The following is a 16,769-nucleotide window of genomic DNA, read 5'->3' as shown; positions in this document are numbered from 1 at the left end:
CTCCCGGCGAATTAAGGTTTCTTTAAATGACATCATCCAAGATGGCGTCCCTTGAATTCTGATTGGCTGATAGGATTCTATCAGCCAATTGGAATTAAGGTAGGAAAAATCCTATTGGTTGATGCAATCAGCCAATAGAATTGAGATCACATTCTATTGGCTGATTGGAATAGCCAATAGAATGCGAGCTCAATCCTATTGGCTGATTGGATCAGCCAATAGGATTGAACTGCAATCCTATTGGCTGATCCAATCAGCCAATAGGATTTTTCCTAGACAAGGACACTCTCATTTTGTTATGAACATTGGTATTTTTTTTGCAATATGTTATCTTGCTGGGCCAATTGGAGACAGTGGTTAGGTTTGTGAAATCTGCAGTGTGCCCTTCTACTTCTCTGAATTGGAAAGCCAGCAATTTTTTTGGATTTACTTACAGGATAGGGGGGTGGAGCAAAATGAAAAAATTAGTATACTGCAATATGTTTTTTACTACACATAAAATATTTTATATAACAAAAGTCTTCTGCATCCCTTTAATGTCAATTTTAAGGCACAGTAAAGTCATAATTAGACATTCATGATTCAGTCAGAGCATACGATTTTAAACAACTTTCCAATTTACTTCTACTATCTAATTTGCTTCATTCTCTTGTTATCCTTTGAAGGGTTTATCTAGATAAGCTCAGGAGCAGAGCACCTGGGTGCTAGCTGCTGATTGGTGGCTGCATATATATGCTTGTTGTCACCGGCTCAGCCCATGTGTTCAGTTAGCAACCAATATTGTGTTGCTGCTCCTTCAACAAATTATACCAAGAGAATAAAGCAAATTTGATAATTGAAGTAAAAATTGTGGGTTTCATGTCCCTTTAAGACGGTTTAAAACATTGTTTATATAACATGGGCTACCCATATTTGCCTTACTTTTTAATCATACTTGTAAGACCGTATGCAGGATCTCTGCAACCTTTATGTAATACGTTAGGTATTGAAAGATTAATTGCTCATACACCAGAATTATCTTAACGAAAATCTTCAGGACCACCATGAGTCTCTTATCATATTGTGGAATTACTTTCGGCTAGATTGCGAGTCTTTTGTTATGAGTAAAAAAGCAGCGTTAAGCCTCATAATGCTGCTTTTTTACTACCACTGGTATTACGAGTCTTGCAGATTTAGGGGCACCGCACACTTTTTTGGCCTTACCGCAAATCAACTTACGCAAATTGCGTATAGTCTTTTTTCTATGGGACTTCCATAGCGCCGGTATTACGAGCTTGTCCTGGGAGGTCAAAAAGTGAGCAGTACAGCCTACCCCGTCAAGATTCGTAACGCATTTTAAAGTCAGTAGTTATGAGTTTTACACTACAACGCTGTAGCATAAAACTCATAACTAAAGTGCTAAAAAGTACACTAACACCCATAAACTACCTGTTAACCCCTAAACCAAGGCCCTCCCACATCACAAACACTAAAATTAAATTATTAACCCCTAACTGCCGCCCCCGACATCTCCGCCACTATAATAAACATATTAACCCCTAAACCGCTGCACTCCCGCCTCACAAACATTAGTTAAATATTATTAACCCCTAATCTGCTGTCCCTAACATCGCCGCCACTATATTAAATTTATTAACCCCTAAATCTAAGTCTAACCCTAACACCCCCTAACTTAAATATAATTAAAATAAATCTAAATAAAACTTACTATTAATAACTAAATAATTCCTATTTAAAACTAAATACTTACCTGTAAAATAAACCCTAAGCTAGCTACAATATAACTAATAGTTACATTGTATCTAGCGTAGGGTTTATTTTTATTTTACAGGTAAGTTTGTATTTATTTTAACTAGGTAGAATAGTTACTAAATAGTTATTAACTATTTAATAACTACCTAGCTAAAATAAATGCAAATTGACCTGTAAAATAAAACCTAACCTGTCTTACACTAACACCTAACCTAACCCTACAATTAAATAAATTCCCTAAATTAAATACAATTAACTAAATTCAAAACAATTAGCTAAATTCCCCCCCCCAAAAAAATACTAAATTACAGAAAATAAAAAACAAATTACAAGATCTTTAAACTAATTACACCTAATCTAATAGCCCTATCAAAATAAAAAAGCCCCCCAAAATTAAAAAAAAAAACCCTAGCCTAAACTAAACTACCAATAACCCTTAAAAGGGCCTTTTGCAGGGCATTGCCCCAAAGAAATCAGCTCTTTTACCTGTAAAAAAAAAAATACAAACAACCCCCCCAACAGCAAAACCGCACCACCCACACAACCAATCCCCCAAATAAAACCCTAACTAAAAAAACCTAAGCTTCCCATTGCCCTGAAAAGGGCATTTGGATGGACATTGCCCTTAAAATGGCATTTAGATCTATTGCGGCCCAAAGCCCTAACCTAATAATAAAACCCACTCAATACACACTTAAAAATTCCTAACACTAACCCCCGAAGATCCACTTACCGGGAGAAGTCTTCATCCAAGCGGCAAGATGTCCTCAACGAAGCCAGCAGACGTGGTCCTCCAGACGGGCAGAAGTGTTCCTCCAGATGGGCAGAAGTCTTTATCCAGACGGCATCTTCTATCTTCATCCATCCGGCACGGAGCGGGTCCATCTTCAAGACATCTGGCGCGGAGCATCCTCTTCCAACGACGACTACCCGACGAATGAAGGTATATTTAAGTGATGTCATCCAAGATTGTGTCCCTTAGATTCCGATTGGCTGATAGAATTCTATCAGCCAATCGGAATTAAGGTTGAAAAAATCCTATTGGCTGATGCAATCAGCCAATAGGATTGAACTTCAATCCTATTGGCTGATCCAATCAGCCAATAGGATTGAGCTCGCATTCTATTGGCTAATTGGAACCGCCAATAGAATGCAAGCTCAATTCTGTTGGCTGATTGCATCAGCCAATAGGATTTTTTCAACTTTAATTTCGATTGGCTGATAGAATTCTATCAGCCAATCGGAATCTAAGGGACGCCATCTTGGATTACGTCACTTAAAGGTACCTTCATTCGTCGTGTTTTCGTTGTTGGAAGAAGCTAATTGTTTTGAATTTAGTTAATTGTATTTAATTTAGGGAATTTATCTAATTGTAGGGTTAGGTTTGGTGTTAGTGTAAGACAGGTTAGGTTTTATTTTACAGGTCAATTTGTATTTATTTTAGCTAGGTAGTTATTAAATAGTTAATAACTATTTAGTAACTATTCTACCTAGTTAAAATAAATACAAACTTGCCTGTAAAATAAAAATAAACCCTAAGTTAGCTACAATGTAACTATTAGTTATATTGTAGTTAGCTTAGGGTTTATTTTACAGGTAAGTATTTAGTTTTAAATAGGAATAATTTAGGTAATAATTGTAGGTTTTATTTATATTTTTTTTAAATTATATTTAAGTTAGGGGGTGTTAGGGTTAGACTTAGGTTTAGGGGTTAATAAATATAGTGACAGCGACGTTGGGGGCGGCAGATTAGGGGTTAATAAGTGTAGGTAGGTGGCGGCAATGTTAGGGGCGGCAGATTAGGGGTTAATAATATTTAACTACTGTTTGCGATGTGGGAGTACGGCAGTTTAGGGTTAATATGTTTATTATAGTGGTGGTGACGTTGGGGGCGGCAGATTAGGGGTTAATAACATTATGTAGGTGTCGGCGATGTTGTGGGCAGCAGATTAGGGGTTAATAAGTATAATGTAGGTGGCGGCTATGTCCGGAGTGGCAGATTAGGGGTTAATGAATATAATGTAGGTGTCGGCGATGTCTGGGCAGCAGATTAGGGGTTAATAAGTATAATGTAGGTGTTGGCGATGTCAGGGGTGGCAGATTAGGTGTTAATAAGTGTAAGATTAGGGGTGTTTAGACTTGGGGTTCATGTTAGGGTGTTAGGTGTAAACATAAATGTAGTTTCCCCATAGGAATCAATGGGGCTGCGTTACTGAGCTTTACGCTGCTTTTTTGCAGGTTTTAGGCTTTTTTTCAGCCGGCTCTCCCCATTGATGTCTATGGGGAAATCGTGCACGTACAACCAGCTCACTGCTGATTTAAGCAGCGCTGGTATTAGAGTGCGGTATGGAGCACAATTTTGCTCTACGCTCACTACTTGCCTTTTAATGCCGGGTTTCTGAAAACTTGTAATACCAGCGCTGTAGGTAAGTGAGCGGTGACAATAACGTGCAAGTTAGTACCGCACCCCTCATAATGCAAAACTTGTAATCTGGCCGTAAATTTCCCTGCTGAAACATCTTATCCTATTATATATTGCTCAGAATGTTTTCCTACTATGTTTTCCTCATATTATTATTGTGCTATTTCTAAATGCTAATTAATAAATAAAAAAATCACCCTCAAATTTGATTGCATGACATAAAGAACATTTATCACCATGCCTTTAAAAATGTTATATTATCGAGGCAGCGGGTTAGATATTCCTAATGAGCTCACTGAACACCTGCTATGCAGCCACTGAGGGGTCAGTATAGCCTCTATATATCTAGCTGGAACAAATATACATTAAAGGAAGAACAGTATCTACCTTTCTCTTTTAATAAACCCATCTGGTACAAGTTATCTTAATCACCTAGTACCCTCATTAGCCTTAACATACATTTTAAGATGGATTTAGGTATAAAGTCACAGCAATGATATATGTAAACTTCTTTTTGGGGAGGCTCTTTTCATTGACACTGATTTTGTGAAACTCAATAAATGTTTTACATTTGCAAGCTGTATAAAAAAACTTCTAATAATACTTTAGTGGGTGATATATTTTCAGAGAGACACCTGGCACATACCATTCCAGACATATGACTTAATGCATTATTCATATAGAAGTCCATACTAAATTATAACTGAACAGATTACTATTTAGCCATCTACCCATTAACATTCCACATACGGCATATATTACAAAAATCTTTTTTATTTTCTATGTATATTTATAGAACTCTTTATCCTAAATATCTATTTTTAATAATAATTTAATTATAGAAAAGCAATGGTGAGTATAATGCTGCAAATAGTTACAAATAAAGAAATGTTTGTAAAATCAGTCAAAAGTTCTGGAATTTGCAACACAATAAAAATGCCTGTGAGATGGATGGTCAGAGGTACACTCCCTCCTTCTGTGTCACAAAGGGGACTGAACTTTGATATCTGAGATGGAGGAAAAGTGTATAAACAGACTGACATACATGTTTATATGAAACCTATTTTGATTATAATAAACTTTGCTTTACTTGTAATGCTGAAGTTTTATGAAGAGAAAATGTTTTGTGATATATATATATATATATATATATATATATATATATATATATATATATATATATATATATATATATATATATATATATATATATTTATATATATATATATATATATATATATATATATATATATATATATATATATATATATATAAATTGTTTGTGTTATCTAGGTGCTTCAGGCATTTTTTTGTTCCATATAAATCTCTTTTACATGAGACTTATTTCATAAGTGTATGAGTAATAACGTTAGTGATTAACTATCCCTAGTTACCAGACATGCTTTAGAACACTCGTGGTTTACAGACATTCATTACATTCCCCAGGGCCTGTCAGTAGATTTAGGGTGCTAAATGATAGCTATTGAGGAGGTGCTATGTGACCCATACAATTAGTAACATTTGGGAATGAGTTAACATTTTTTATTTAACTTTTTCACCAATAAATTTATCTTTAATTCACTTTTATTTGTCCCACACTATAACTGATAAACACATTTAATATGAATAAAAAAAAAACATATTTTTTATGTCAATTACATGTTTCATTTTAATGACAAGTAGTTTGGAACAAAACATTTTTAAAGTAAGAAAAACTTTTAAGAGCAACAGTTATACAGATGTTTTAATATTCAGTAATAGGGAAGATCGGCTTTAGGACCCAGCAGCCTCCTCCAATGCCCACACCCTCCACTTTTATCACAAAGCAGCCGGTGCGAGTGTGTGTTAGTTTGTGCCAGAGGGTGCAGGGTGTGCAGTGCTCACACTGTGTGTGTCACTGTCAATGAGTGTGCAGCAATAAGTGTGCTAAGTTGTGTGAGTGTGTGTGCAGGAGCTCAGCTCTCCCCCTCCAGACATGATACTCAGGTAAGAGTGTGCAACAACTTTACAGAACAAGAAGTGAATTTAACCCAGATTAGTGTTTGCAGTTTAATTGTCAAAATATGTATTTCTGAGTTCGGTACTGTTGATTATTTTTTTTGCTCGTGTTGTTGGCACCATTCCACTGGTCAGTCTCACAATGTGTAACTTTATTGAGCTAATGATATATCTGTATGTTTAGATTATACATTTTTGTTTTTTTGTATGAACCCTGGTTACTTTATGTTCTTGTTCTAAGTTTTCTCTTTTGTACGGTCGCAGGTGTAGTGAGATCCTGCTGCTTTATGCTTCATATCTGACCATTCTGGTCTCCTCCCAAGACAAAGGTAAGAGTATCAAATGACGTTTGCCTGGGCTCATTCTTCTCGTGGGATGGGGTGTCTGGGTTAACTTTTGCTGTGGGATAGGGTTGGGGGCTTTCTTATTCAAAGGGACATACTGACTCATTCATCTTATGGCTAATATGTCGTCTTTTATTATAATCCTATATGAAATAGGTTTGTGATAATGATAAAGGGGTGTTGTCTCAGTTATAACATGGGGTAAATTACTGTGTCTTTCACTTTACTGAATGGAGTTTGAACTTACTCACTTGTTGGGATGAGAGTGTCTGGGTTCCCTAATTGCATAGAATGAGAGTCTGAGCTCACCCATTCCATAGGATTGATTCTCTTGTTGCACTGTGCCACTGAGTGAGCTATTTAGGGATTACAGGAGGTGATTGGGGGTGGGGTGAGTCTCATGTGACACCCCATGCTGAGCAGATCTGCTATTCTTCCATCTCCCCCTGTTCTCTTCACAAGATTTGTGCATACTTACAAAGTACAAATTGATGAATACATATAGAGTGACCTGATAAGGCGTATATAAGGATTACTTGTTATACATCTATTGCAGACAAACATTAGTAAGGGGAACCAAAAACTCTAATATAATATTAGTTCCAGTTTCTGGGTGGAATATTCTTGTAAAACATTACTATGCCTACAAATGTCCAACTTGCTGAAGTCTCTAGACTCTGTAGTTGGGGTCAGTGTGCTAAATTACATATTATTCCCTGGTGTGGAGGAAGTTAATTGCATATTGTTCTCTTCAGCGTGACATATTTTATGAAGTCAATGTCTATATCATTTTTCTAATATAACCAATGCAATATCACAAAGGTTCATGCCTTTCTTACTTTTGTTCATTATGTTGATTGCAGTTCAGGCTGTACTTTGTTCTCATATATATCCTCACTATTTATTCAGCACCTTGTTTATGCTTAAACCATATTTGAATGCTTATATTTTTTGTATGTTTTTATTTTGTGTCTTGGATTGCCTTTCTAAATAGTTTTCATAATCTGGTGTCCATTTGTCTCACTGACATAGTGTTTTTGCATAGGGAAAATCCTGACACTCTATATACTCAAGAACAAGTTAGTTACAGTATTCCTATCATTGATGTAAGACTTGAATGTTTATGATTAGCTGGTTGATATTTAGATCTATTTGATTGTATGCGTATTTTTCTCCATTATCTCTCCATATCATCACTTACTTACGCATCCTCCAAGATGCAATTGGTTCATAAAAACATTTGATACAATCACAACTTGTTTTTTTATAACTCCCCTTCACCTGTAGTGCTGTCACTGAATGCTTGTTTAGCATACATATAGCTTTTTCTTGATTTTTTTTTTATATTGAAAAGCCCTTTTTTGTATAAAAGGTTGCACAATGAGCCAATGCAATGTATGGAAATACACATGCAGAGACAAAGGCAAATTATTGGAGATATATGATTTCAAAATAAAACAAATGACCAAAACAATAAGTGATTTTTTTTCCATTCATTATATTGGATCTGTGGAAAATATCAATGATGACTCAGAGTGCATTATGAGTCAACTAAATAGCTGTGCTTGTGTGTGTGGGCTGTAGCACTAAAGGTGGGACTTGAGCTTATATTTTTTTATTTTATTTATTTCTTGTTACACAGATGTGATTTAAAGACCAAATACAGTTTGATAAGTAGCCAGTAAACTCATATATTTTCTAGGCTTTGGCTTCCAAGAAATTATCATGATTATAGATTTATTTATTGCTGCTGCAAACATCACATGTGCTGAAACAATAAGAGCTCAAATATTGGAACTCTGAGTAGTATTTGCAGAACATACAATTGAAAGAGACTTTGTGATGCATTATAGTAATAAAATGCTTAAAGAATGAAGAGATTTTTGAGGATTAATATTTTAGTATATTTTTGTAACTTTTCAAAAGTAGGACGTGTCAATAAAAAACTTCAATTAATGGAAAACCTATCTTGCAGCACCTCACCAGCAAGTGGTAATAAGAAAGTTTCAGAGAAGTTGAAATGAGAGAGGTAAGACGTGAGCTGGAAGAGGGGGTTGCCATGGACACCAGTGGAGTGCAGAAACAATGGGGTGGGCTGTCATGTCCAAGTCAGCAGAGTTCCAGAAGAATTAGTAGGGGACTTGCCATTTCACTTGACTATAAAGGAGCCCTTATAGGGAGTACTGTATAAGTAGACTGTTAAGATCAAAAGCCAGAATACAAATGGCCAAGTTAACTCCAATGCACAAACTGCTGGTGCTCTACAAATAAAAGATTACAACAACAAAAAAAAGAGGGAGGAAATGTGTTGTAAATCAGGTGTTCAATGAATTGAGAAAAGAGACATATGGATATAGGTGTTGATTGTTTTAGGGGTTCTTTTGGATGAGTATTTAGTGTTTGCTTGAAGGAAGAAGGGATTATGTCAGATAGTTTAAAAGTGTGTTAGTTGTTTTTTTTATTGGTGCTGCAAAGAGAAATGGGGTCACAGGGGCGAGTTGAAAGGTCTGAGGATGAGAGTGGTGCAGAAACTTTGTCCTCTTTTACAGGATTAAAAGAACAGAGCGGGAGTTTAGGAGTTTGAGACAAAGGGAAGGAACAGGCAAACAGAGAAGTGTAGAAATCCGTCTGTGGAGGAGGGCTGGGATTAGAATGAGTAAATACTGCAACAGTGCCTGAGGTTTAAATTCACACGGCCCATGTAATGTTATAGATATGGTAGCTAGAATGTATACCCTGCAGCAGTGCATATTTGTCTAGCAGCAATCAGGGGAGATTTAGGCAGCATTTACATTTTTCATGTAATTAGAACAAATGCAAACCTGGCTGGCACTTGAAGACATAATTATGGCATGCTGAGCAAATTGTTTGGAACATGGTGGAAGAATGAATTCAGTAAAGTCTGAGAGTTTGTAGAGAATTTGTAAGGTTGAGGAATGTAAGGAATTACCGCAGGAAGGTCATATCATGCCAATGACAGATAATGGTAGCGCTGCAGATGGCGTACATCTAGATATTAGTCAGGGCTTTCACACTTGCACTCTGATTAAGAGGTTACAACAGTTTAGATTTATATTAATATGCCAAGCCCACAGCTGAGCAGCTCAGGCATCTTGCACTGCTGGATCACCTCAGGGGTGTGTGCTTGGTCTAGTTTGAGACCAGCAAGAGCTAGGGCCAGTAAAGTACTTTGTTTATGTCTAAAAGGGCAATTCATGTGCAGCTGGGATATGTGCTATAATGTGAGTGAATGATTGTGAGCTGTTTAAGCTATTATGTGTCATATTGTGCAATATACATTAGGAATGGGGCCATTATATTATAGAATACTTTGTATTTCTATACTGGGAAGGTTAAGGAAGTACCACAATTTTCTATAATATAGTTAAAGGGACATGGAACCCCAAAAAATCTTAAATAATTTAGATAGAGCATACAATTTTAAACAACTTTTCAATTTACTTCTAGTATTTAATTTGCTTCATTCTCTGGGTTTTCTTTGTTGAAAAGCATACATAGGTAAACTCAGGAGCTGGAAACAAGCTGCTGATTGGTGGCTGCACAAATATACCTATTAACATTGGCTTGCCAATGTATTCAGCTTGCTCCCAGTAGTGCATTGCTGCTCCTTCAATAAAGGATACCAAGAGAATGAAGCATGATTCATAAAAGAAGTAAACTGGAAAGTTGTTTAAAATTGTATTCTCTAGTAGAATGAAGAAATAAAAAATACAATTTTAGGTTTCACACCCCTTTAATTCAGTTACCAGTAGTGGGGATAGTTGTGTGCCTCAGGGATATTTGCTAGAATCAAGTACTTTTGATATTTGCTCCAGGACAGCTGTGCATGTGAGAAATATGTGCTGCCATGTACCTCAGTTACTTTTACTGGAGAGAGCATAACTTGGTAGTACCTATGCACTAGTACCAGTGGAGAGCTTTCTTGCAGTGTCAAGTCAGACAATGAGGGAGTATGAAACACTATTTTGAGGTTTGTTCTACAGATCAAGATTTGGAGTAAAATCCCACTATAAAATGAAAAAAAAAAAACCTAATAGGTTTCCTTCCCTTGACTATGATCATAAAACTATACCCCCCTCCTATATTCGCCTAAACATACCTGTGTAATCACAAATGAAGGAGATTACCCTACAGAGCTAAGTACATTTCATACCACAATTAGCTAGTTCAGTTTTGGCATTTTAAACAAATGTTATATGACATCTAGTCTAAGAAAATATACCATTTTATTGTTGTAGTTTATACCATGAACTAACAACCTTTGCTGTATAGAAGTGGTTCTGCAAATTACTCCTCCGACATGAGATTGTGACCCCTTGTTCTAATGTTGCTATTTTTGTAAAAATATCTTAAAGGGACACTGAACCCAAATTTTTTCTTTTGTAATTCAGATAGAGCATGGAATTTTAAGCAACTTTCTAATTTACTCCTATTATCACATTTTCTTCATTCTCTTGGTATCTTTATTTGAAATGCAAGAATGTAAGTTTAGATGCCGGCCCATTTTTGGTGAACAACCTGGGTTGTTCTTGCTGATTGGTAGATAAATTCATCCACCAATAAAAAAGTGCTGTCCAGAGTTTTGAACCTAAAAAAAGCTTAGAGGCCTTCTTTTTCAGATAAAGATACCAAGAGAACGAAGAACAATTGATAATAGGAGTAAATTAGAAAGTTGCTTAGAATTGCATGCTCTATCTGAATCACACAAGAAAAAAAATTTGGGTTCAGTGTCCCTTTAAGCTTCATCTTTAAGTCTCTTAATATGCTTGGAGGTTCATAGTGCTGCTTGTTATATATGGAGCCCAACTTTTTTTTTAAAATGACAGCCCTGTCAAAGGGGTAGAGGTTTTAACAGAACAAAAAAATCTGAAATTTCAATTCTGAAACAAAGAAGCCAGGCGGGTGCAGTGTAATAATTTCTAATATATCATTTTATGCTATTTAAAGAACAAATTAATTACATAATTTTATTTAATTTTTTTAAATTAGCTTATTTTAGCCGGGTGGTCAATAAAATCAGTCGGCTGGTGCACCCGCTAAAAAGTTCCTGGGGAGAACACTGATATATATCAAGTGGTATCAATCAATCTCTGACTGTATGATCAGGAATTAAGTAGGGCTGATTTTTACATCGTCATTAGATGGCATCTCATGCTGTCTTTCAAACAGATAAGCACTATCTTTATTACCTTTTGCTATTTAACTTGCCTCAACTGATTTGTTTATTTGAGGATATAAGTAAAGGCTTTCGGAAATCAATGGATCTGCATAGATCTGCTCACTTGAGAATCCTTCCTCTTTTGATGTGCTTTTTCTTTGTTAAACTGCAATTATGAGCCAGATTCCTGAGTAAGCATTCCTCGAGGTACAGGCTGTGACACAGCCACTGCAGAAGGAGGTATGTGAAGAATTACAAATCTGCCTCCTTGCTCCTAAAGGGGGATTTGGAAAGTAGATAGTTAATGGGGAACCAAAGAAACAAGCAGTGATAGACATAAGAAATGCAAATGACTAATAGTTATGACAAGAAAATATGTAACCCCTCTGTGATTTGGAATGTATTGGAAAGACTGGACAATTGATAAACACATAGTAAAGTTCATCAAGTTTATTTGTGCTTGCTTGGTTTGCCTAAAAATGGTTAGTGATCTTTTTTCCCTCTAGTCTAGTGGGCAGGTTTGACCTGAGATTTGACTTGTCCGAGCTAAGAGTCTAGTCATGCAGTATATTTTTGTAGGCCTAGTTTAGGTATAAATATAGTTCTGTTTTGCATGTTCCCATGAATGATGAACAATGTTTTGGGATGTGTATTTATAGCTGGGAATTCCAGTTATGGAGGAAATTATATAAATAAATACAATCCATGAAGCAAATAGAAGGCATTAGATTTGAAAGTGTTTATTTGTTTTTCTCTGTGGTTTCTTAGTTTTATCCAGGTCTCTTGACAGACTTTTACAAGGATTAAACTGCATTTTGAGTCAACGTTAAGTGCAAAATACAGATGTTTGCATCATTTTTTTTAACTCAGCAAAAGCAAGGATAATCGTCAGTCATTTCTGTAATGTTTGTCAAAATAGATTTCCTGGTTGTTTTAATATTTGGTTATGAACCTGATCTAATGGAAGTCCAAACATTTTTTTACATTTATATGAAGAATTGGGGACATTATATTATAAACAGTTTTATCCATACGCCTCACAATAAAAATAGATTTTAATCACATTTTAGTTAAAGGGACAGTATACACTCATTTTCATATAACTGCATGTAATAGACACTACTATAAAGAATACAATGCACAGATACTGATATAAAAATCCAGTATAAAACTATTTAAAAACTTGCTTAGAAGCTCTCAGTTTACCTCTGTTGAAAAGGTAGTTGGAAAGCCCACTGCAAGTGGGAAATAAGACACTCCCCCCTCCCCCTTCTTTTGCATATGAAAAGACCCTTTACACAAACAGGAGCAAGCTGGAGAAGGTAGCTGACGGTATTCTCAGAAAACTTTGGGGCTTGGTTAGGAGTCTGAAAATCAGAGCAATGTTCTTTAAAAATAAGCAAAATTATACATTTTTAAAAAAAAAAAAAACTTTATGGGCTTTATAAATAGATCATCTACAAAACATTTATGCAAAGAAAACATGAGTGTATAATGGCCCTTTAAACTACAATTAAAGGGACAGTGCACAGCAATTTTCTTATAACTGCATGTAATAGACACTACTATAAAGAAGAATATGCACAGATAATGATCTAAAAATCCAATATAAAGCCTTTTAACAAGTTACTTAGAAGCTCCCAGTTTAGCTCTCTTATTGAGGTTAGACTGGGGCACACTGTGAAAGGGGCAGGGAAAACAAGAAGTGTAGACCCTCACCCCCAATTCCTGCATATGAAAAGACAGATAGCATAAACAGAAGCCAGCAGGAGTCTGTAAACGCATGTACACATCTGACACTGGGAATTGGTTAGAAGTCTGAAAATCATCACAATGTAATAAAAAAATAAGCAAAACTATACATTGTTACAACAACACTCCCAGATGGGCTATATAAATGGATCATCTACAAAACATTTATGCCAAGAGAAATCTAGTGTACAATGTCCCTTTAATTCATTTAATTAAACTGTATGTAGTACAACATTGCTTATAAATACATGTGCTTAATTACCTAATGAGAAGTGTGGAACTTCCACACAGAAACATTTTGAGGTCTGATGGTCCACCCTATCACCTATCCACCCAAGTTGGTAAAGCTAGAATTGTCCTGGTCTTGCTATGGATATCATCAGCGCTGGAAAACACTGTAGATAACCGGTCAGGAATATTAAAAAATCATTAGTTTGGAGTAAATTAGTTACTAATCTGTATTACATTTTAAAATCAAAATTTCTTACTATATATATATACATTTCTCTATTAAATATTGAACAATATTATAAGCAGAGGAGATAAAGAGACATAAAACATTTTTTTTAGTTTATCCAATAACCAAAAGAATAATGAGGTATTTACTACACAAAGAAGAAAAAGAGAGATAAGAGAAAGATCATTCCACCAAAAATAAATTTCATACTATTCTAGGAATGGTAAATTAGTGGAAATTTACAGCACTGGGATGTAAAAAAGATAAAACAATATAATAATTGTGGAATAATTTATCAGGTTGATGAATTGAGATTTAAAGATACATTAAAGGGCAGTAAGAGCAGTACATAAAAATATAGGTGCAATATCCCAATCCAGAATTCCAAAATTCACTTATTCTGCAATCCAAACGTGATCGCTATTAGTTTCACTTTAATTGTCCGCTCTCTTGTTAGGTGCACCCATATATATTAAACACTGTGTTTTAACAGGCAAACAGGCCTTTCTAGTGATACTCTATATGGGTATAGAAAATAGCAATAAATAGGAATTTAATGCGGAAATATAAAAGAAAAAAGAAAAAAAGATTTTTTTGCAGTTTTCTTTATAACCATTTCTAAACTAGTGTAGAAAAATACAGACAAATTCCTACAAATTATGTTGGTCTGAATTTAGGAGTACCCCATACGTCTGTGTTTCCAAATTTGCTATGTTTGGACTGTAAGCTAAATAGCGGTCGCCCAATTCAAAACTGCTGCACAAAAGTTTCAGGTCCACCTGACACGGAAGTTAAGAAGTAGCGGTACTTAACTTCGACGGACTGAAATCATCCCGATCCAATCGGGATGATTGACGACCCCTGTTAGCAGCCGCCAGTTAGCAGGGGGTGGCTCTTCACCAGAAATGCTTGCGCAATGTTAAATGCTGACAGCATAGGCTGTCAGCATTTAGCGAAGGTTGAGCAGACATGATTTGCACCTTTGTTAAATCTATCCCATAATGTGCAACTCTTTTATCCCCAAGGACAGAAAATAAAATTTCTGGGTAAAAAGGAAAATACTTTATTAAAATAGAATTATAAAAACCTTATTAAAATAAATGTTTTACTTTATCACTGTACGTGTTCACTGGGGACAGAAGTTATGTCATTTTTGCTGCCGGCTAGACTCATGCTGATTGCGGCATGTATCTCATGAATGGTGCACCCCACTGACAGACATGAGATCACAGGGACACCCTGCCCCTGTGATCGCCAGCCTGGGGTGTCCTCCATTACGCTATTTCTGCACTGCCTCACTCCTAAGGCATGCAGAAATAGCATGGTCGTGCATACAGAAGAGAGACAGGCGTGCTAAAAGCCCAGGACACATCCGCTGTACAGGGTATGGCGCAGATCCTTAAGGGATAAACTACCAGCGCTATACCCTGTAGAGTGCTTGTCATTAAGGGGTTAAAAATGTTCACTGCTAGAGTGAAAGCTTAAAGGGATACTAACCCCAAATTTGTTCTTTAATGATTCAGATAGCGCATGCAATTTTAAGCAACTCTCTAATTTACTTCTATTATGAATTTTTCTTCGTTCTCTTGCTATCTTTATTTGAAAAAGAAGGCATCTAAGCTAAGGAGCCAGTAAATGTTTGGTTCAGGACCATGGACAGCACTTGTTTATTGGTGCTGTCCAATCAGAAAGTACAACCCAGGTTGTTCACCAAAAGTGGGCCGGCATCTAAACTTACATTCTTGCTTTTAAAAAACACATACCAAGAGAATGAAGAACATTTGATAATAGGAATAAATTAGAAAGTTGCTTAAAATTGCATGCTGTATCTGAATCACAAAATAAAAAATTTCAGTTTAAAGAGACGTCACCGGCAACACTCCGCGGATGTTCCTTGGATATATGTGCCTGCATACAACCTAAAGCTGTATGGACAGTGCATCTCATGATTCTTAAAATGTATCTCTCTAGCAACATAAACATGTTTACAAACATAAGCATATTTTAAAGAAAAAAATACTTCTTAATAATGCACCACTTGATTTCAAATGATGTCCCTTTTACTGCCATAGTTTAAAACTGCAAGGACTATGCCTTAAAGGGACATGTCACCCTTATGCTGAATCGTTTCAAAGCAATGCAGCATATTTGTAAAAAGCTGAATAGAGAATATGACATGAATATCTCTATGCAAAAAAAGGAAGATATTACAATTGCAGGATGTATATAGCTGATTGCTTTTATCCCTTTCTGTTACAAGGGTGGGCAACTGGTGCCCCAGGGTCTTCATGTAAATTTTGGATGCTTCTCAGGGCCCTGTCTTTCTTTCAGATTAGACCACTTTACATTTGTAAAAGGCCTTCTTCCCACATGAATCACTGGGAGCTTTACTAATGTAAAATTCTAGTTCATTGACTGAAGCAATAATATTCTAATTTTTATGTGACTTTAATGAGACATTTCAATCCTTATAAAATTAAGCAGGGTTTAAAGGAATGCTAATGTTTAGCCTTTAAAAATGACTTCACTCAGCTACATCGGCTTCCTCTAATGTAGCAGGGTTAAATAATTAGTTCTATTTAATAGGAGTAAATTAGAAAGTTGTTTAAAATCACATGCTCTATCTGAATCATGAAATAAAAAATGTAGGTTCCATGTCCCTTTAATAACAAATGATACCAAGAGAACTAAGCAAAATTGATAATAGTAATACGTGGTTTCAAATGTCATGCTCTATCCAATCCATTTAAAGGGGCAGTTTAGTCAAAATTAAACTTTTATGATTCAGATAGGACATGTCATTTTAAACAACTTTCCAATTTACTATTGTCATCAAATTTGCTTTGTTCTCTTGGTATTCTTTGT

The 16,769-nt window shown here is 35.7% G+C and overlaps 1 protein-coding gene across 1 annotated transcript in view; it reads left to right on the top strand.

The window, feature by feature from the left end:
- Positions 1 to 6,011: 6,011 nt before the first annotated feature.
- The window catches only part of COL18A1 (collagen type XVIII alpha 1 chain), a 254,135-nt gene continuing 243,377 nt past the window's right edge, over positions 6,012 to 16,769 (top strand). The window contains exons 1-2 of the mRNA XM_053698907.1: positions 6,012 to 6,160; positions 6,437 to 6,501. Of these exons, the coding sequence (XP_053554882.1) occupies positions 6,150 to 6,160; positions 6,437 to 6,501 (76 nt within the window). The 5' untranslated portion in view covers positions 6,012 to 6,149. The remainder of the gene's footprint in view (positions 6,161 to 6,436; positions 6,502 to 16,769) is intronic.

Source organism: Bombina bombina, chromosome 1 (genome assembly GCF_027579735.1).
Source record: "Bombina bombina isolate aBomBom1 chromosome 1, aBomBom1.pri, whole genome shotgun sequence".
NCBI classification, from domain to species: Eukaryota; Metazoa; Chordata; class Amphibia; order Anura; family Bombinatoridae; genus Bombina; species Bombina bombina.
This window is presented reverse-complemented; position numbering and strand designations above follow the sequence as displayed.